Consider the following 22,331-nt stretch of genomic DNA (forward strand, 5'->3'; position numbering starts at 1 on the left):
GAGAAACCTCGCAACATTTTACCAATACTTGGCTTATTTTTTTTTTTTTTTTTTTTTTTTTTTTTTTTTTTTTTTTTTTTTTTTTTTTTGACAGAGTGATACAGTGAGAGAGACAGAGAAAGGTCTTCCTTTTCCGTTGGTTCACCCTCCAATGGCCGTTGTGGCCAGCGCACCGTGCTGATCCGAAGCCAGGAGCCAAGTCCTTCTCCTGGTCTCCCATGGGGTGCAGGGCCCAAGTACTTGGGCCATCCTCCACTGCACTCCCGGGCCACAGCAGAGAGCTGGCCTGGAAGAGGGGCAACCGGGACAGAATCCGGCGCCCTGACCGGGACTAGAAGCCGGTGTGCCAGCGCCGCAGGCGGAGGATTAGTCTATTGAGCCACGGCACCGGCCGTAATGTCTCTTTAATTCACTTTAATCGGTGATCATTCCTCAGTTTTTTCTTTCATGATACTTAAATTTTTTAAGACAGATTTTTTTTTTAATCTTAGGTTTGGCTTGGTTTGGCTTGTCTTGAGTTTTTTCTTCAAGATTAGATTCGGGCTATACATTCTTTTGGGCATTAATACCACCAAGGTTAAATTGTATCCTTCTCAGATTATTGCCAGGGAAGACCTGTGATATTGTTTCATCCCATTACAAGTAATGCTGACTTTGGCAAAGTGTCACTAATGTACTACAAAGGCAGTGCTGTTCACTTTATTGGTTCTTAAGATTTAAGTATTTATTTGAAATTAATGCTGAAAAATCTTCTGTTTTCAATGTAATATTAATAAAATATGATCATTTAACAGTGACATTTACTATGTGTGTGTATTCTCATTAAGGTGGAGGATGCCTCCTTCCCCAGTGGAGGGAATACCATTGGTGTGAACTCAGTGTCATCTAAAACAGATACGGGTCGTGGAAATGGACCCCTTCCTTTAGGGGGTAGTGGTTTAATGGAAGAAATGAGTGCCCTGCTGGCCAGGAGGTGAGAAATTTCATTGCAGTGGACATATATAAAATTGAGAAAATTTTCATAATTTTATCCCAAATATGTAGATACAGTTCTTCCCTCTGAGAAGGAGTAGTTTGTATAATAAGAGTTAGATGATTTTTAAAATCTGATCTATTCCTTTCTAGGAGAAGAATTGCTGAAAAGGGATCAACAGTAGAAACAGAACAGAAAGAAGACAAAAGTGTAAGTGAAGGTAGAACACAGTTTAAGGTGTGAAATTACAGGACAGCTCATTCAAGAAATTAGAAATTGTATCAAAGGCTATTTAATATGAACAGACTTAGTGTGAACTTCTATTTGCTTATTTTTAACTATCCCAGTATTTGAGTCTTTTATTTATCAACTAGGAAAAGCACCACAGTTTAAACCTATAGAGTTAATTCTGTTCCTAAGCCTGACTTTAAACAAGTGGGTGACTTTGAGTTTTTTTATGTCTCAGGGTCTCAGTTTCCTTGCATTAATTTGAAATAAAGAAGTTAGATTGCATCAGTAGTTTTCCCACATCCTCTGGAGCTCTGTGGTTTTTAGCTGTGCCCTTGACATGTGTAACCTCATGCCACCTCCATAATTCACTGCAATTGAACCAACTCATCTCCGTGTGTGTGTGTAGTTAGTGTTCCATAAATAATACCACTGTTATCCCTGTGTTCCTCAAATCTGTCTCCTACCTCTAGCTTCAAAGCATTGGCTTGTACAAGTTCTTGGTGAGAACATGTGTAGTAAGGAAAGGAGCTAGGGAGAAGGGGGAAATGTTGGGAAGGAAAGAGAAGAAAGAAGTCTAAGCTGAACTGGAAAGGGGAGAGGACACAGGAGGGAATGGGCAGGGAACAGCAGAAAGAATATTGAAAGGGGAAGTATAATATGCTGAGTGTGTCCCCAGCAGGTTTCTAGGGGATGTGATATTAATATGTGTGTCTCTGTGTTTAGGAAGATTCAGAGCCTGTAACTTCTAAGGCCTCTTCAACAAGCACACCCGGTAAGTTGAAGAGAAATACTTTAACATTTATAAACTTCCTCTAAATAGTAATCCTCACCGATTAAGAATACCCCCCTTTTCCCATGTTTGAACCAAGTAACTGCTTACTGAAATGTTAAAGTTCTCTGTTTAGACTTAAAAGCACTGACTTCTGTCTTTTGAGATACCAGAAGCCCTTGCTGCTTTCTTCCTGATACTAGGAGATCTACTAAACTTTTTTTGTGTGTGTCTCTTTGAAAACCATAATTTTCACATATTCTGGATATATTATTATTGATGATTTGAGGTTATTTGCCAAAACAAGGAAAATACATTATTAGATGAAAGGGAAGTATTTTTAGTAATCAGTTCTTAAAGGTAAAAAGTGAACATGTTAGCATTGCAGTCTGTTCGAAAACATTCTCAAATTGAGAAGGTTATACTTTTAACCATTCACTTGAGTGATGTCTAATCAGGGTAATAAAGCTTCTAACTTGTAAGCTTAAAAAAGCTTAAAGCTTTTGGGAAATGTTCTTGGATTCAGTGAAATTTCTGATATTGGGAACTCTTGGGCTTAGAATATATATTACTGGCTGGTACTGCGGCTCACTGGGCTAATCCTCCGTCTGTGGTGGAGGCACCCCAGGTTCTTGTCCCGGTTGCCCCTCTTCCAGTCCAGCTCTCTGCTGTGGCCCAGAAAGCCAGTGGAGGATGGCCCAAGTGCTTTGGCCCTGCACCCGCATGGGAGACCAGGAGGAGGCACCTGACTCCTGGCTTCAGATCATCACAGCTCGCCGGCCGTGGCGGCCATTTGGGGGATGAACCAACAGAAAAAAAGGAAGACCTTTCTCTCTGTCTCTCTCTCTCTCACTGTCTAACTCTGCCTGTCAAAAAGAAAAAAAAAAAAAAAGAATATGTAGCACTTACGATATTAACAAAGTATATTTTACTGGAGGTAGTTAGTACTGTATCCCAGCAGAGAATATGAAATTGTTACAAATATGTATGATTTCTTCATATTTGATTGAAGTCTTTGGAGTTAGACTGTCTCCCTCCAGATCTATTTTGGAGTGATGTGACAAAATGGTGAATTAGTATTTAAGTGGTCCTTAGGAAGCCATTTTAGAGAAATGCCTGTATAATTCTACATATTTTTATTTAGAGACTACCAGTTGCCTCTAGGGTTCCATTTCTCACAAAATATACTTGTGTTTTTGTTATTATAGATCCCGCCCTCCCCAGCCCTCAGTCTGAATAGTTGCGCAGTGACTTTGCAGCGTCCGATTGCTGTATTATCATTAGCGTGACTCCCTTGTGAGCCAGTTCTCCTCAGCCCACCTGTGTGCTCTGAATAGGTCTCACATTGTGTTGTCAGTTTGTGTTATCATGAGGAGCTCACTGGTTTAAGACTTGCTTATTTTAGCTTTACCTTTCTTGTAAGCCCGAATTGCTTGGATATGCTATTATTAGGACCATAGGTATTTTAGATCTGAACTATATAGTTTTAGAAATTTTAGAATATGATTACTGCAGATAGATTTTCTCCAAGGAGGGGGAAATAATTTTTATACAAATTTGCCCATAGTTAGAAAAAAATTCCTGAGTTCCCTAAAGGTTATCCATAAATCTTCAGTTAAGCACTCCTTATCTACTATACAATCCCCTCATTCAAAACATGAAAAACTAAAGCATGAGTTCTGTGTGTGTATGTGTGTGCCATATGTAATTAAAAACTCATTCAGAAGGGCTTGGGGCTTGTTTTTCACTTGTTTCATTCAGTTCTTTGGTTTTTGTTTTTTTTTGTTTTTTTTTTTTTTTTTTTTAATGTGTGTGTGTGTGTGTTGGGGGGTGGGTAGGCAGACAGCTTCCATCTGCTGATACTTTCCACAAAAATGCCTAGAACAGCTCAGGTTGGGCTGGGGCTGAATCTGGGAGCCAGGAACTCAAAACAGGTCTCCTGAAAGGGTGACAGGAACCCAATTACTTGAGACCCTTGAACATTAGCAGGAAGTAGGAATCAGCCAGTAGCCAGAGTCAAGAATCCAACCCAGGTACTCCAAGTGTGTGAAATGGGCATCTTAACCACCAAACCAAATGCCCACTCCTTCATTCAGTTTTTAAAATTGTCAGACACTTAGTAGCACCACCACCACCACCACCACCCCAAAAAGAAAGATACAGGCATCAAATACCAAAAACTCAACAGTCTGATTGCACAAGTGAAAGTTAATCTTTTTAGCCATGTGTTGACTACTAACTAGTGTCTCAAAGAGAGAGGGGATCATAAGGAAACAGCTGAGCCACCTTTGTGGAGAAAAATATTTTACAGTGCCTTGGAATATCTAGTTTCAGCCAGTAGGGATATCATGAGCAAAAGTACAGAGTTGAAGACAAATGAGAAGAGAGTTGGAAATAGAAAGTAGATTCACCTGTCTAGAATGGAGAGTTCTTTTTTAGGGGGTATTGGCAAAATAATTTGGAAAAATGAGAAACAAAAATGTTGAGAACTTTTTATGCAAAGATCAGAAGTAAAATATTTTTATCATGCAAGTATTGAGTTGTCAATGAGCTGAAACTGTTTTGGGCACATTAAAATGGTACTTGTGAGCAGTGTGACATAGAATTGAGGAGGACTGAGAAGGAAATCAGTTGGGAAGCGCTCTACTGCTGCAAGTAAAGACCTGTGTGTTTCCAAAGACCCTCTGAAGGTAACCCCACCTCTGCCCTTCCTCCCGAAACATGCCTGAGGCTCCGTACAGAGAAGGCCTTGTTCCCTCTGCTCCCTTAGAACTGAACTGAACAGAACAACTCTTCCTCAGAGCCACATGAGCCCTTATGAGATTCAAAGATGGGAGTGGGATTTTGACCTAGTGATTAAGGCATCAGTTATGATGCCTGTGTCCCACAACAGATTGCCAGATTGCCAGGGTTTGATACCTGACTCCAGCTTCCTGCTAATGCAGGAGGCAGTGATGAGGCCTCAAGTAAGTTTTGGACACCTACATGGGAGGCCTGGCTTGCATTCTCAGCTCCCAGCTTCAGTCTTGACCCGGTTCTAGACATTGTAGTTATTTGGGGAGTGAACTAGTGGGCGAGTCTTGGTCTTGGTGTCTCTGTGTCTTTTTCTCTCTCTCAAATTAAGTGTAAATACCTTAAAGAGAGAGAGATTAAAAGTTGGCTCTGGTTTGGCTGATTGACAAGGGCCCTCCATACCTGCTTCACTCTGTCTGCTTTGGAAGTACTACCTAACCTTCCCACCTGCCTCTTTGGTGACAGTGTCTCACAGATACTCCCCTCCATGTCCAGTTATCTCTATTTTATTCAGAACTTCCCTCTTTTTACTTACTCAGCCTGCGATCTATCAGTGGGATATGTTTGTTATTCCATCTTTCCTGGACCTCATCATGTTCCCTGGCCAGATCTGGAACTTGCACCACCACGGTGGTCACTGAAAGAATGTTTTGGCTGTTAGAATACGGAAGAAAGGAATAAAAAGTAAAACGAAAAAGGAAGGAATTGGTTGAATGATTGATGCTGAGTAAAATACTATCAGTGATAATTTTTTAAGATTTCATGGCTGAATTCCTGCATGCAGCAGAAATATGGAACCAAAAGCAGTACATCCCCTGAGAATTTGAGTTTAGTTTTGCATTTGTGTAGTCTGAACAGATTACAATCTACCTAAGTGAGAATGTACAGAAGCCAATTGAGGGACTTTGTCAGAACTTGGAACCATTTCTTAGTGCAGTGGAATCACAACTTGTGGCCCAAATGAGAATCTTTCCTCCATGATAGGATTCCAGTTAGTCATCTGGAGTGGCTAGTGACAGCACCAGTGAATTGTCAGTCCATATTAGAAAAACAGTACAAAGCACAATGCATGGCTGACAAGAGTGGACTTAACTTATTTAACTGGAGTTGTCTGCTGAGTTCCAAGAATTAATTGTTTAAGAATCAAGGAAGTACCATTGAATTACATGATTCTGAAATTTATTTTGAGTTGTGTGAATTTTTTACCCAAGGATGATTTGAATTTAGGTGAAATGTTGAGGCTGGCATTTGACGCAGGAGGTTAAACCACAGCTTGCAACACGACATCTCATATTGGAGCACTGGTTTGAATCCTAGATGCTCCACTTCCCATCCAGCTCCCTGCTATAAAGTGCTTAGAAAAGTAGCAAAAGATGGCTCAAGTCCTTGGACCCCTGCCGCCCATGTGGAAGTCCTGGCCAGAGTTCCTGGCTCCTTGTTTGAGCCTGGCCCAGTTCCAACTGTTGCAGCTGTTTGGAGAGTGCAGCAGTAGATGGAAGATATCTGTCTCTCCATCTCTATCACTCTGCTTTTCAAATAAATAAGTAAATCTTTAAAAAAAAAAAAATGAAATGAAATATCGAAGTACATGAAGACTTTATACATTATGCCTTTTTTTTTTTTTTTTGACAGGCAGAGTGGATAGTGAGAGAGAGACAGAGAGACAGAGAGAAAGGTCTTCCTTTTGCTGTTGGTTCACACATTATGCCTTTTGTTTGGCCTTTGGCACTTAAAATAGTGTAGGTAATGCTGTCCCATTCTAATTCCTCTAAACTATCCTAATTAATAAAAATTACCCTCCCCTTATTATATCTGTATTAAAGAAACCTGTTTCCTTCTGGTTTATAAAATTATAACATTTTAGATTTAGTGACCTAAGTTTTTTTCTAGAAAATGTCACAGTTACTTATTTAAGGTCTGAAACTGTGCAAATTAAAATCCTTAAAGATTTTAACTAAAATTTTACATTTTAAATCATTATTTCTATATAAAGCAGGTATAATGGTATTTAGTATTTTGTTGTTTTATAATAACTCCAGGAGCATATTTTTGATGTTTACTTCTTATTTTTAAAGAACCAACAAGAAAACCTTGGGAAAGGACAAATACCATGAACGGCAGCAAGTCACCTGTCATTTCCAGGTAACGGCTTTTTTCCCCCTAAATCTTACATTATGTTGTATCTCAAAAAAGGTTAATAACACATATATTTTTTTAAACAAACTAGTTTATTCTTTCAAGGAAATGAAACAGCAGGGGCTGAACCAGGAAAGAGGCAGCCCTGGCCACATTCCGTGCCCTAAGCAGGGGTCTGAGATGAGGCCAGGCCAGACCAGGGCTCCATGTGCCACTGGGGAGGGGACAGGCCCCAGAATAGGACTTTGTTCTGTTAGCAACAGGAGCCGCCCACAGCTCCACCTGCCCAGTGTGTGGCCCTTCTGCCCTAATAATACATATCTATTTTAGAGAAAGTTTTACCCTATATTTATTACTCAGATTGTCTGGAACTTAAGATCGCTTTTATTTTTCACAGTTCATTTATTTTGAAAAATTCATAATTGAAAAAAAGTTAGAGGGGGACCAGCACTGTGGTGTAATGGGTAGGACTGCCTCCTGCATTGCCCGCATCCCATATGGGCACCAGTTCAAGTCTCGGCAGCTCCATTTCCAATCCAGCTCCCTGCTGATCTGCCTGGGAAAACAGTGAAAGATGTCCCAAGTGCATGGGCCCCTGCATCCACATGGGAGACCCAGATGAGGCTCCTGGCTTTGTCCTGGCCCAGCCCCAGCCGTTGTGGCCATTTGGGGAGTAAGCGAGTGGTTGGAGGATATCTCTCTCTGACTCTGCTTTTTTCTCTGTAACTCTTTCAAATTAATAAATATTTAAAAAGAGAAAAGAGCAGTATAGCAAACACCCACAAATCCATCTCCTAGGTTCACCAGTTGTTAACATTTGACCACATTTGTCTTAGCTATTTACACTTGTGTCCCCCCCAGTAGTTGATGAGCAATTTGCAAATAAGTGCTGCTTCAGCCCAAATGCTGTAGCCCTGGAAAGGACCAGAACATCTCTTGTACAGTCAGAATATCATCAGCACTCTGAAGGAAATAGAGCATTGAGCATTATTAATATTATCTCATAGTATATATTCATGTTCCTGTTTGAAAGACTTTTTTTTGGCCCACAATCAAAACTTTACTGAAAAACTAACATCAAAATAGGGGATAATTTGTATGCCTTATAAAGTCAAACAGTTAAATTATCTTAGTAGATTCACTAGAATCACTGAACTTATGATAAAGCTTTCCGAAAGAAAACACAAATCCAGGAAGTTGTTTTGGTCACTAGTGTTACTTTCTTCTTAAAGGAACGGCCTTCTGTGAGTTGGGCCTTTCCTCCTGTAGGCTGGCACAAAACTGTGTAACCACCTACACAAAGAACCACTGTCTGAGCATGGCTGAAAACCATGGTGATCTTCTATCAACCTGGGCATTTTACATCCATAAAATAAGAATTCAAACTTCGAACTAGCCGTTTCTTTTTATGTTTCTTCTTTTCCTCCTCCAAGGAGGGATGGAGGTAAATCTCTAGTCAAGGGCATGTTGACAGTCCTCTGACTGGCTCTTGCTACTCCCTTAGCGACAGCACGCAAGCGTGAATGACATGTTTCATACTTTTTTTTTTTCTGATATAATTTTTGGAAGAAACTTCTTATGTTTTACACTGAAATGTCAATTGAAAAGACTAATTTTTGAGAGCACAAAATAATAAAATTAAACCTTTGAATTTATAGGTTTATTTCTCCATCTCAGTTGGAACATCTAATCAAGTTAGAAAAGCTAGTGCCCCACATTCCCTCGGACTTACCCCTAAGGGTAAAAACTTGCCATAGGACTCCAAATCTCAATAAGTTGGCAGGTATTAATGCTATCTTAACTAGTTAAAACGATCAGTTTAAGTTCATAACTGATCGTAAAGATAGGATTAAGTGTCAGAGGGATCACATAAATAAGACCAAGTGTCTGCTAATAACAGTTGATAGAATTAAAAAGGAGAGAATGATCCAACATAGGAAGCAGGACACACAGCAGACTCATAGAATGACAACTGCCCTAAATAGCACTCTGGCCTCAGAATCAGCCCTTAAGGCATTCAGATCTGGCTATAAAGCCCATGAGAGCATTTCAGGCATGGAAAGCCAAGATACTGTGGCAAAAAATGACCTACATCAAAGATCTCTGTGAGTGAGATCCCAGTGGAAAGAAGGGGCCATCAAAGAAGGAGGTACCTTTCTCTGAAGGGAAGAAAGAACTTCCACTTGGATTATGCCTTGTCTAACTAAGGTCGGACTTTGAGAACTCAAGAGGCTTCCATAGCCTTGGCAGCTCATGACAAGAGCCTCAGGTGATCACTAATGTCATAAATAAGAGTGTCAATTGTCTGTGCTCTTGCTTCCCATGTAGGACCTCTGTCCTTAATGTGTTGTACTATGAGAATTAATGGTAAAACTAGTCTTCATACACTACTTTATACTTTGTGTGTCTGTGTGGGTGCAAACTGTTGAAATCTCTACTTAGTATAGAGTCGATCTTCTGTATATAAAGATAATTAAAGATGAATCTTAATGAAGAATGGGATGGGAGAGGGAGTAGGAGATGGGATGGTCTGGGGGTGGGAGGGCGGGTATAGGGGGAAGAGCCACTATAATCCAAAAGTTGTACGAAATTTATATTTATTAAATAAAGGCTTTCTATAAAAAATAAATAGTAAAAAAAAAGAAGAAGAAGAAGAAGAAAGAAAAACTAGTGCCCCAAAGCAATAGGAGTTAATGTGGGTTTCTACATGTAGTTTGTGGGCACAGTTAAGCAGATTCAATATTCCTTAGCTAGACATTTTAGTATTGTGACTAAGTTTGTACCACAGGTACATTGGTGAAATGTTTCCTTGCTTTATGAGACAATTTAAAGGGTTCATGTATTTCCCGGGGGAAAAAAGGTATGTATGTAGATACTTAAAAAGTGTTTGCCTTTTTCTTTCTATTTGATGTGGTTTTTGCCTCATGAAAGGCAAACTTGACTCATTATAGAAACCTAATAAAGTAAACAACAAGAATAGGCCTTATATTTTCACAAATTGGTTCCATGTTAGCCTAAATCTAAATTTGGGTTTGTGTGGTACTTTCTGCTGGTAGGAAAGATTTCTGACAATGCAGTTGTGTAAGTTCCATAAGGAAACCTGGCTTTTTATACCATAAGCTTTTTAGTTCCTAAGTGACTGAAAGATGATCATATTTGACTTCTGAAGAAAATAAAGGAAATTGCTTTTGGTGGACTTTTTTTTTTTTTCAATACAGTGGAAAACTTGCACATGTATATTTCTCAGATACCTACCTGAGTTGACCTTCTAACACATCTCTAATGGTTGTCACAGATTTTCTTCAGTAGCCCCATTATGAACCTTAACTTACCAAGAACATGACAGGGAACAGAGGTGTGGTGTGCTGCTTGTCCTTTGAAGATGTAAAATGTGACAAGAATTCTTTCTCCTCTGTCACCACTCTGCAGCTTCGTTACTAGGAATTCCATAGTGAGCTGACCTCAAGCTAGCATGAATCTATATGAAGTCCTGGAACATGCAAGAGGTTCCTCAGGTGGAATGTGTTCCTTGCTGTGATTGGTTTTGTTTAGTGAGGGAAAGAATATTCTTTGAGGGTTATTTTCAGACTAAGCAAGTTTTGTAGGTGCTGCAAGGATCACCAGATTGAAAAATGTTTTTATATAGATTAGTCATATCTTGGTCACTAGTATCCAGTAGTACATTGTAATCATGTTCCAAATCTATTAGATGGTTTCTCTCACTTTCCCAAAGTAGAAATTGTGGCACCCCTGTTTCCTGATGTCTCATATACCTTTTAATAGTTTTGATCCAACCCCCTAATACATGTGCCCTAATGTTTCACCAAAAGCAGTTTTAATTATGAAAGAATTTTAAAATATAGTTAAAAGACTAAGAACTGTATTGGTTTTCTTCCTAAGTTGTCTCTGCTGTTCTTTCTGAAGGCAGATATATGGAGCATTTCACATTTTATTTAAGTATACCTCATCTTTGCATTGTTTTGCAAGGACCTGTTTCTCTTCAGAATATTTATGCCATGATTATATTAGTGATAGGGTGAATTAATGCCCTGTAGTAAATGAGACAATTCATTATGCTATTTTTAAGTGAAGATGCCAGGTAGAAAAATAATAGCAAGAATATTGTCATTAAAATGGTTTAAACTATGTAACATTGAAAAGTTTGTGAATTAATTCTTATGGTTTTTATCAAGAGTTTACAAATCTTGTATTTATGATGGGAAGAAAAGTGCTTTATAAAATGCCTCCTAAGAAATGTTAATTTTGTATACTTAGAGCTACCATGACTTTGTATCATTTAACATTTTGACTCTGATAGAAATGTCTTTGTGTTTTGATACTTACTGAATCTTTATGGCAGGTAGGTTTTGTTCATGTTTTTTATTTTCTGTAATCTTCAAGTAAACAGTATCTCACTTGGCTAAAATTGGTCTCAAATATCTTTTTATTGGGAAAATGATTATTTTAAGAAACTAAAGGACTTCAATTCTTGTTTTGTTTGCTATGGCTAAAAATCTGTAAAACAGAGCATAATGAGAATTTTTTTAAAGTTTTATTTTATACACCTTTAAATGGTTTTTCCCCTTCATAGACGGGATTCTCCAAGGAAAAATCAGATTGTTTTTGACAACAGGTCCTGTGATTCATTACACAGGTATCATCCTGCTGTGGCTTTGTGATTTGACACTTTTAAATAACATGTTCAGGATAGGGCTGAGCTTTTTCTACCTGGATTGGTAATCACCACAGGAGATATTTAGGAAGATTGAATCTTTCATTTTTAGCTTTATTTTGGACACACACTTGAAAAAAATCCTGTTATTATTCTATAATATTACTCTATAATTGGATTAGGGTAAATATGAAATGGTAAATATCAGGAATAAGAAGATGGGAATCTGAGGCCACATATATGAGGAGACTTCAAAAAGCTCATGGAAATTGAATTAGAAGATATATTTATTTGAGTACAAACAAGTGAAATCCATGAATAGTTATTTTTTTTCTCTCCCATAATACATATTTTCCATGAACATTTTGAATACCTGGGCTTTTAGTAGCTTCAGCATTTTCTTTTAAAGGCTGTTCTCTTTAGGATTGTGAGACAAGGCTTTTAAAAAGTGGAATAGAAGATCTTGTTCTGTTTGTTACTGGAACCCAGAGTGTTGTTGTTTACATTGTGTCCACAGTTGTGAATAATTTATTCTTTGTGGAAAATTTCTGTATTCTGAATACTTTGTGGTATGCTGAGTATCTTTTAACAACCTGAGCTAACATCCGGAGCAGATTATCTGTTTCTAGGATGAGCCCTACTATGCCACTTTTTAATTTTTAATTAAGAGCACTTAAGATGTAAGCCATCGCTTTCTTAATTAAAAAAAAATGACAACAATACTTGTGCTTTTCCACTCATTGTAGAATGAGCTTTGCAGAATAGGGTTTTAAATATTGTGTAGCACAGTCATTTTATAGACATGATGTCTAGAGGCAGCATCCTCTTCATCACGTAGTAAAACTCTTGGAGAAAACCTCGTAGTTTGTCATCAGTTATGGTAAAAATCCATAGGTTAGAAATAACTGTATTCATGTTATTGTATGTGTCTGTTTTTAAAAATACACATCAAGTCTACTGGAAATGTGGATTAAATAGAAATGGAGGAAATGTCTATGGCCTATAGTAAGGAGTTCTGACATTGAACTCTTTGGCCAGGTTCTTACTTGCTTAAGTTATTTTCATGCCATTGATTATCAAAATATTTGATAGGTTTATTTTGTCAGGAACTTAAATCTCTATAAGATATTTATGTTGCAGTAGTAAAACTTTCCTGCCATTTTTCAGGTGGTTTCATTTTTCTGAATGAAAGATTTATTTAGTACATAGAGAAAAAGAACTGCATTTAACAAAGAGATTTTCTATAGTACATCTTCTCAGTTACCTTGCTACTTTTACACAAAGTGCTTGCTGGGATAATGTTCTTGATGAGCTTAAAAAAAAGAAGTGGTGATTACTGTATTCCTTCAGTATGAAAAGTTCCCCCCTTTTGAGTTAATTCTCATGGTGGTGGTGGTGGTGGTGGTGGTGGTGATGGATTGCATGTTAGCATGAGTTAAATTTTTAAAAAATTGCATGCTTCCACAAGTGTTTATTATATAAAAATAATATCTTAATTGTTCAGTAAATATGAATGTATTGTATACTGCCTGATTAAGTAGCAAACCATAGTTGTCCACACGAATTTGAGGTATTTTTTTATATAACCTAGGAGAAAATAGCTAGCTTGTTAGTCCACTTACATGTGAAAAAAGAAAAACAGTAATTGGATAATTTAATTCTGGAGAGCTGAAATAGAGAACATAAGTCTATGAATGAACAGTGTGTCAGTCTTCAAGAATATTCACTAAATCTGACTCCTCCAGAGCACCACGGCTTGCCTGTTACAGATCTCAGTGAGTCTGAAGTGGCTGTGGAATTTAGTAGTCCTACCGAGCTAGGTCAGAAGCTATATCCTCGTAAGAAGAAAGGGAACACTTTCATAGACATCTTCTGGTTCCTTCAAGTGCCTAACTCAGTACTTATGGAATAAAGGTTTCTGAACATTATTATCTTCCCTTGTTCATATAAACAAATACCTAATAAAGTAGAATCGGTTGACTTCATAACAGTCTTTTAAGCAGTAATAAGTTTTGCTACTAAAGCAAATTAACTCAGTGTTTTATTTTCAAGAACAATGCCTATGGGTTTTTATATCTTGTAAGAATTATGAAATTATAACTTTGAAAAAGTTACACTTACTGGGTCTCTGTTCAAATTTCTAATGTTGGTGCTCTGCAAAATTGAAAGCAAATTATTTGACTCTGGTTTCTAAGTGATGGATTTGCGACCCTTACAGAGTGGCCTCTTGCTGTACTATACCAGGAAATAGAGGAGTAGGAATATTCAATTAAAACTCTAGGTCATCTACTGAAGATTTTCCTGCTGCCAGAACTGGAGAGGGAGCATGACTGATGTATTTAGTATTAAAACTTTTGCTTAAAATATACCTAATCCCCAAGACATTTTGTCAAACAGAATTTTTAATAGAACCTGAACTCTTGAAAAGTCTAAGAACTGGCAATCTGCTTCTTGTCCAGCATTTTCTAAACAGAATAAGCTTATGAAGTAGTTAACCTGAAACATAAGTTTCAAATGATGTCACCATAAAAACTTCATAGGGAAGTGGCCAGATAGCCAATGGATATGAATATAATTTAACTAATAATCATTTTCCAACATTGTTGCTTGTCTTAGTGCTTCAAATGGAATATAGTACATACAAAGAAATGATGCTTACTAAAATATTTCCATCCTGCAAACAAGGCACAGAATTTGTAAACTGATTTGTTAGAACAAAATATTCAAGTCTATATTTTTCCTCCCATTGACCTGTCAGCTATTTAGTAAATAATGTAAAATTTCAAAGAAAAAAAAAAGATTGTGCTAATGAGCCTCCGGTGTTTCAGCTGGCCTCTTCATCACTGTCTTGATCAACATGCCACAGTTACCTGGTTACCCGCCTCATGCTCAACGCTGTCTCCTGCTCTTTACTGAAGAAGTCTCGCCATCTTGTTACCTTTTTCTAGTTTCTTGATAAATAATTGAATATACTAAGCATTTTCTGTTTTATGTTCTAATCAGTCCAACAGTTTTGACAATTAAATTTTAATACAATGTGTTATTTAAGAAACGTATTTGAATGTGGTGTTGGGTTGGTTGATTTGCAGTTACTTATAAACATTAATTATATTAAGTGTAATTGACCTGTCCTGGAAATTTCATTTGTACAGACCAAAATCTGCACCCTCATCACAGCCCAGTGCCAATGGAGTCCAGACAGAAGGACTTGACTATGACAGACTGAAGCAGGTGGGTGCCCAGTGATGGCTTTTCTTCCTGTCTGCTTGTTTCTTTTTAGAAGATACCTAGTATTCATACATTTGACATGGGTCCTGGGTGTACTTTGAAAGAACATAGAGTTAAGGCCGGCGCCGCGGCTCCCTAGGCTAATCCTCCGCCTTGCGGCGCCAGCACACCGGGTTCTAGTCCTGGTCAGGGCGCCGGATTCTGTCCTGGTTGCCCCTCTTCCAGGCCAGCTCTCTGCTGTGGCCAGGGAGTGCAGTGGAGGATGGCCCAGGTGCTTGGGCCCTGCACCCCATGGGAGACCAGGATAAGTACCTGGCTCCTGACATCGGATCAGCGCGGTGCGCTGGCTGCAGCTCACCGGCCGCGGCGGCCATTGGAGGGTGAACCAACGGTAAAGAAAGACCTTTCTCTCAGTCTCTCTCTCACTGTCCACTCTGCCTGTCTAAATAAATAAATAAATAAATAAAAAGAAAAAACATAGAGTTAAAATACTCATGTAGATTAAACAGTGGTTGTAGTAGCTCTGAATTAATTTTCAAATCCTTATTTCTTATTCACTCAGTTGGCCTCAAGTCTCAACAGTGGTGCAGCATGGACGGAGTTCCATAGTATGGTGTGCTCATAAAAAATATAGATGCAAGGGAATGGGATGCAATTGTAAGAAGGCAGTGGGCTTCCACTTTTCACCTAACGTATTGGCAAAAATGGGCCCAACAAATCTGATTTTGGCAAGAATGAGGAAAATAGGCACTCTCATGTACTTCTGCTTTCTAGACACAGTTTGGGGAAACTGAAGCCCTTAAAAATAGATTTCTTACCTTTGAAACTACCAGTTTCACTTCCAAGAACTTCATGCAAATAAATGTATGCAAAATATTATAGAAGTATCCAAATAGGGGTATATAAGAGTCATAATTTACAATTGTGAACACTTGTCCATTTTTAGGTGAAATAAGTAACGCAACAGATATGTATGGCTGACTCGGTTTTATAAAAGAAAAAATAGAGGCTGGCATTGTGGCATAATGGGTAAAGCTGCCGCCTGCAGCACCAGCATCCTATATGGGTGCCAGTTCGGGTTTCTGCTGCTCTACTTCTGATCCAGCTCTCTGCTATGGTCTGGGAAAGCAGCAGAAGATGGCCCAAGTCCATGGGCCCCTGCACGCATGTGGGAGACCTGGAGGAAGTTCCTGGCTCCTTGCTTGGATCGGCATAGCTCCGTCCATTGTGGACATCTGGGAAGTAAGCCAGTAGATGGAAGTCTCTCTCTCTCTCTCTGCCACTTTGTAACTCTGCCTTTCAAATAAATCTTTAAAAATAAATAAATAGAAAATATTATCTATGATTTGGATACATATGCATGATATTTAATACCTGTGTACTCAGAAAAAAGTAATGGCAGCTGAAGAGATTTTGAGTTTTAAAATATTCCTGAAAAGAAACAAAATAGGTTTTTTAGGTAAATTTAATTTCTACACTGCAAAGCTGTTTAAAAAGTTAAATTGAGTTACATAATTTTAAAAAGCATGTGGTCATTAATAATCAAGTCTTTATTTTGCTGTATAAACATGAAATGTTTTTTTGGGTTTTTTTGTGTTTTTTTTTTTATTTTTTTTTATTTTTGACAGGCAGAGTGGACAGTGAGAGAGAGAGACAGAGAGAAAGGTCTTCCTTTGCCGTTGGTTCACCCTCCAGTGGCCGCCGCGGCCGGTGCACTGCAGCCGGCGCACCGCGCTAATCCGATGGCAGGAGCCAGGTACTTATCCTGGTCTCCCATGGGGTGCAGGGCCCAAGCACCTGGACCATCCTCCACTGCACTCCCTGGCCACAGCAGAGAGCTGGCCTGGAAGAGGGGCACCGGGACAGGACCGGCGCCCCGACCGGGACTAGAACTTGGTGTGCCGGCGCCGCAAGGCGGAGGATTAGCCTAGTGAGCCTAGTGAGCCGCAGTGCCGGCCATGAAATGTTTTTATGAATAGAACAATTAAGTTTTTCTTGTAATGTGCAATATTAAATCATATAATTCAAAGTAATCTTTCCAGAGGTAGCTATTAATTTTCACCTGTTAAAACTCTTTGTCATATTCCGTTTAGTTTTGGATCCATAGGGTTGTGTTTGGTTTTTTTTTTTTTTTTTTTTTTTTTTGAGAGGCAGAGTTAGAGTGTCTTCCATCTGCTGGTTCACTCCCCAGGTGGCCACAATGGCCAGAGCTGAGCCAGTCAGAAGCTGCTTCGGCTCTCCCATGCAGGTGCAGGTGTACAAGCACTGAGCCATCTTCTGCTGCTTTCACAGGCCATTAGCAGAGAGCTGGGTCAGAAGTGGAGCAGCTGGGACTCAAAACAGGGAATGCCGGCACCGCTGACGGAGGTTTAACCTACTCTACCACAGTGCCAGCCCCAGCTCCATTTACCTTTGGATCCATAGTTCTTTTTATTTTTTTAAAGGTTTATTTTATGTATTTGGAAGGCAGTGGGAGAGAGATCTTCCATCTGCTGCTTCAATCCCCATATGGCTGCAACAGCTGGGGCTGTACCAGGCTGAAGCTAGGAACCTGGAACTCCACCTGTGTCTTCCACATGGGCGGCAGGGGCCCAAGCACCTGGGCCATCATCTGCTGCTCTGCTGCTTTCCCAGGCACATTAGCAGGGGGCTGGACCTGAAACGGAGCAGCCGAGCCTCGAACCAGTGCTGACATATGATGCCAGTGTCTCAGGCAACAGCATAACCCCCTGTGCCACAACACCAGCCCTGAATCCACAGTTTTGTTTTTTGTTTTTTTGTTTTTTTGTTTTTTTTTGACAGGCAGAGTTAGGTAGAGTTATAGATAGAGACAGAAAGAAAGGTCTTCCTTCTGTTGGTTCACCCCCCAAATGGCTGCTACGGCCAGCACTGCGCCAATCCAAAGGCAGGAGCCAGGTGCTTCCTCCTGGTCTCCCATGCCAGTGCAGGCCCCAAGGACTTGGGCCATCCTCCACTGCACTCCCAGGCCACAGCAGAGAGCTGGCCTGGAAGAGGAGCAACCGGGACAGAATCCGGCGCCCTGACTGGTACTAGAACCCCGTGTGCCAGCGCCACAGGCGGAGGATTAGCCTATTGATCCGCGGCGCCGGCCTGAATCCTCAGTTCTTAAAGGAGAGTCCAGAGCATCACTGCTCAGTAGAAAGTCTTTGAGAATGTGCCTCGTATGTATTTGAAAATGTTCTAGTAGCCACATTAAAACAGTCCAAATACATGGGTAAAATTAATTTAATAATTTAGCCTGATATATTCATAATATTTTAATATGTAGTCAATACTTATGAATTACTAATGAGTTATTTTACATCATTTCCTTCATACTAAATATTTGAAATCTGGTATGTATTTTACACTTGGAGCACGTCTCATTCCAGGCTACCTATGAATGCTGAGCAACAGCAGGAGATAGTGGGGCAAGCAAGGCACCATTCGCCTTCCTCTCTGCCTATTAGGGCAGCTCTTGAGACCCTTCTAGGGAGACCCTGGATTCCCTGAAATGTGATCTGACACCTGTGGTGATGCCTCAGAAATCCCCATACTTCAAACCTGTTGACAGCTGTGCCAGGAATTGATGATCCAGTTTGCCATAACATTTTCCTCCTTGACACTTCTTTTGCGCTACCTCCCAAACTGCTCCTTAAGGAGTAGATTAAAAGCAGAGCTGTAATTTTCTAGAGGTTGTCTAAATCATACCATTTGGGTTTTATAAGGCTTTCTATGTCATACTTGCTAGAGTACAATAAGCAAAATTGGGAAGGAAAGAGTGCATTAAAATTTGCCAAGGCTAAGAAATTCCAAGAAGTAGAATTGTGACTCGGGAAATTAAACCATAAATCATATTTTGTAACATTCTTAAATTTTCAAGTAAAAAAGCTTTCCAACAGTAATTTTTTTATTATTTATGTTTTACTCTAATATTTTAGGATATTTTAGATGAAATGAGAAAAGAATTAACAAAGCTAAAAGAAGAGCTCATTGATGGTAAGTGCTTGAACAAATTTGCAACCCCTTTAAAATAAAGTTTAAGAATAGCCATTTTTAAGAAAATATAGATGAAGGAATATCTAGTTAATACTTAGGGCACTTTTCCAAAGTATCCTGCCTTTCACCTGTTTGTGGATGTCAGTGAGGCGCTGTCTGCTTCAGTCATAGAAATTATTTGTGAAACTAGCGGCAGACATGACTCGTAAGTGTCAAATGCTGCCTGTGACTTGATGCAGAGCCAGGTGAACATGTTGTTCTGTAGGCTCCCTCCACACAGCCACTGCCATCTTGTTTCTGAGCCCACAGAATTGTTTTCATATTATATACAAAGAAAAATAAACATAGGAATTAGTATCTTTGTAATATTTAAATAAAGGTCCATGCAATAAAATATGCAAAGGCAATACCTATTTTTATGACTGTGTGTTTGAACACAGTCCTTAAGCTTTCTTAATGAATCACTAGTTTCTTTACTTTATTGTTCATATTTACCTTCAATGCTTTTCCTTTCCTCTCTAGCAATCAGGCAGGAACTGAGCAAGGCGAATACTGCATAGAGAAACAGCCTATGGAGAGACAGGACTTTAATCTGGAGAAGAAATATTCCTACGAACAACTGTTAACAGCAAACCCCTACATATTGTGAGCTCAAAAAAGAAAGTAGAGACAGAAGGAGGGAAAACCAACACGTTCTGAAGCCTTCAGATATGACTGGCAACAAGCTAGTTCCCTCCCAGTTTGCTGCTTTTTTTTTTTTTAACTTTTACAACAGGATGGAAAAGAGTTGGATAAGAGTTCCTATGACAGTTACGCAGAAAATACTAAACTCACCAGGCAAGATCACCGTGCAATGGAATACTTTCATGTCAAGATAAAATCGCACATTTTCCACAATCCATTGGTAAATAAAGAGAAGAAAGGCTTAAGAAGGTTTTTTTTTAAGAGAATACTGATACTGATGAAGAATTTAGCAAATTATGCTGTTGTATTGTAAATGTTTCTCTCAGGTTTGTCTTCCTATCATATTTGATATTCCATGAATAATTAAGATCAGCCCTATGTAGGTTAACATCGTAAAATGCGGAACAAGCAATTGGATGCGCTTTTGAAGGGTGATATTCATAAGGAACTATCCTAAAATTTGTCCAGCTTGAGGAATTTTAGAATGATAGGAAGTCTCTCAAGTTAGCCTTCATGCAATTTTGTAGATTAAAACATAAATTTCATCCAGAATTTAAAGATTTAGATGCCTTCCTAAATTGTTACAATGCTTTACCAAATCTATGACTTCTACATAACACAAACCAGTGGTCAAATGTAAAACAGTATATTGTAGATTTACTGTAGGTTTTCAACCTTTTTTAGACTTATGCATGTGGACATTTTTATAATGTAATTACAATCACCACAAATTGAGCTTTTTTAATTGCAGGCAGTAATGCATGTGATACTAATATGTAGTGGCCTTTTCAAGGCCTAGTCCCAGGGAAAACATTTTGTAGAGTACAAGGGAGTGGGAGGAAGGGAAGGAATAATTTTTTATTTAATTTCTGCACTATCTTTCTCAATTACCTGCATGAGTAATAATGAGGAATATTTTGTGACTTTAATTGGTAAATATGTTAACGAAACCAAGTACTTAATCTTTTACATCATGTCTTCAGCTCTCTGTATTTTAACCAGTAATTTCAATGGTCTGAAACATGATCCTGAGCATCACATGAGCCATAGCTCGTTGTGGAACTCAAAAAGTTTGATCACTGAATTTGGCAGTTACTCTTACCCAGGTGCCCCTGCAGTTACACAGGTATTCAGGTGTTCCTGACTATGAAGCTGCTTTGGAATTTCGTTACTTTAAAATGCAAAAAATAAAAAATAACAATGATGGCAGCAATTAAGGTCATAGAAATCATTAGAAAAAAGGGAAACCAATGAAGAGTTCTGCAGTTTTCTTTTAGTGAATAAAGGAAGACTTAGGTGGTGGGAAGAAGGAATCAGATACTCTACTTACCACCTCGTGTGTGCGTGTGCTGTGTGTATGTATTTCACACCTTCCTCTTTTCTTTGGAACTGGTAAGATTAAAATAGAAGAGAAAATCCTGTATGTTGCAATGATAGCTTTCTGGAAAATTTAGGAAATGAGGAATTCTTCAAGCTCTCCATCTTGATTCATGCTTGAGTTGTTATGTGCCATATTTGCTTAGACATCTTTGATTATCAAAAGTTTCACTAACATTTTGAAGAAATTCTCCACCTTCATCTCTTATGTAGATTTCCTACATCTCAGTTCATCAGACAAAGCTTGTGGATGGCATAGTTCCCAGCCAGAACCACTCAAGGAAGTGTAAGTGAGGGAGGTTTTTTCCTTGTTAAAACAGTTCATGTTTCTGTAGAAGCTTCACTTTCAGATTAAACTGATGGATGAGCTATCATAATTCAAGTGCACAGTTCTCTTTTCTATCAAGTATTCTTTGTCATGCGGTAGTTGTAAAGGCATCAAAGACGCAACAGGCTTATGAAGGACTACTTTCTAAAAGAAATAGGCATTTTCATCTGTATTATTGTACTTTTTGGTTAGGCAAACACTTTAATGATATAAACAATATGTCCCTTATAAATCTGGTCAGAAATCACTTTTGATTTTGTTAGGTAAGTTAACTAGTCTGTAGTAGGTAGAGTACTGGGTACAAGTGGTCCAAAGTAAGATAAAAGACTAAAAACAATGCTAATTCTTAAAGAAGAAACTGGTTTATGCACTAAACGTTTTGTGCCTTGGTCTATATTAACATGATGTCTGTGTAAAATGACAGAAACGAACCAGTGTTGAATCACGCTGTTTTCCATCCTCTTTTGCATTATACCAGATTGCTAAATGTATTCTTTCCAAGAAGCTGGATTGAATTTATTGTATACATTTGCTGTCATGTGTGACAGTTGTGTCACTGTTAGAGATTTCAGTAATTAAAATGGCAAACAGAGGCTTAAGTTATTTTCCTTATCAAAACTGTTCCTTGGAACCACATGATGATGATGGTGTTTGTGCTCTTGTACATTGGATGTCTTAAGCTGGTGCAGTTTAGGGGATCCTTTCTAATGACAGGAAGGTACCACTGTCCTCAACACTGTGATCTGACCTGTGACAAATCTGTACTATACACTATGTACATGGCTAACAAGTCAACTGCAAACAAACTGAATGTACACACCTTAGTGCTGGTGCTGAAATCTCTTCAGAGTAGTCATCATGATTTCAAAGATCATGTTTAAAGATTTGCAAGCATCAAGTGTCAATCAAACTGAAGATGAAATACTAATGAATGTTGAGTCCTCATGCTTTAGGTGTACTTCCTTTTTAGATTTTTCAGTTCTCTGCTATTTTACCGTAACTGTTTCATTTAAATTTCCTACACGCTAATAACTTCGTTTGTGCGATTGAAATAAAATTGCAGTATATACTTGTTGCTTGTTTGTGACACTCAGATAATCTCGGGAAGTAATTTGTTAGTTGTAAAACAAGTTAAGTCGGA

The 22,331-nt window shown here is 38.7% G+C and overlaps 1 protein-coding gene and 1 pseudogene across 15 annotated transcripts in view; one reads left to right on the forward strand and one right to left on the reverse strand.

Annotated features, from left to right (window-relative positions):
• Positions 1-22,259, forward strand: part of ENAH (ENAH actin regulator) — a 173,366-nt gene extending 151,107 nt beyond the window's left edge. For 9 of the 15 annotated variants that reach the window (XM_070055422.2, XM_070055412.2, XM_070055418.2 and 6 more), the window contains 8 exons: positions 828-973; positions 1,126-1,183; positions 1,928-1,976; positions 6,842-6,908; positions 11,494-11,556; positions 14,727-14,805; positions 18,744-18,801; positions 19,324-22,259. In XM_070055422.2, coding sequence (XP_069911523.1) covers positions 828-973; positions 1,126-1,183; positions 1,928-1,976; positions 6,842-6,908; positions 11,494-11,556; positions 14,727-14,805; positions 18,744-18,801; positions 19,324-19,361 — 558 coding nt within the window. In that variant the 3' untranslated portion in view covers positions 19,362-22,259. The remainder of the gene's footprint in view (positions 1-827; positions 974-1,125; positions 1,184-1,927; positions 1,977-6,841; positions 6,909-11,493; positions 11,557-14,726; positions 14,806-18,743; positions 18,802-19,323) is intronic. The other 6 variants (XM_070055420.2, XM_089311462.1, XM_089311467.1 and 3 more) reach the window with 1 other exon arrangement.
• LOC127483488 (small ribosomal subunit protein eS27-like pseudogene) lies at positions 7,922-8,368 on the reverse strand (annotated as a pseudogene).
• Positions 22,260-22,331: the final 72 nt, after the last annotated feature.

The sequence above is a fragment of the Oryctolagus cuniculus genome, chromosome 13, assembly GCF_051225735.1.
Source record: "Oryctolagus cuniculus isolate XC-2025 breed Fujian yellow rabbit chromosome 13, ASM5122573v1, whole genome shotgun sequence".
NCBI classification, from domain to species: domain Eukaryota; kingdom Metazoa; phylum Chordata; class Mammalia; order Lagomorpha; family Leporidae; genus Oryctolagus; species Oryctolagus cuniculus.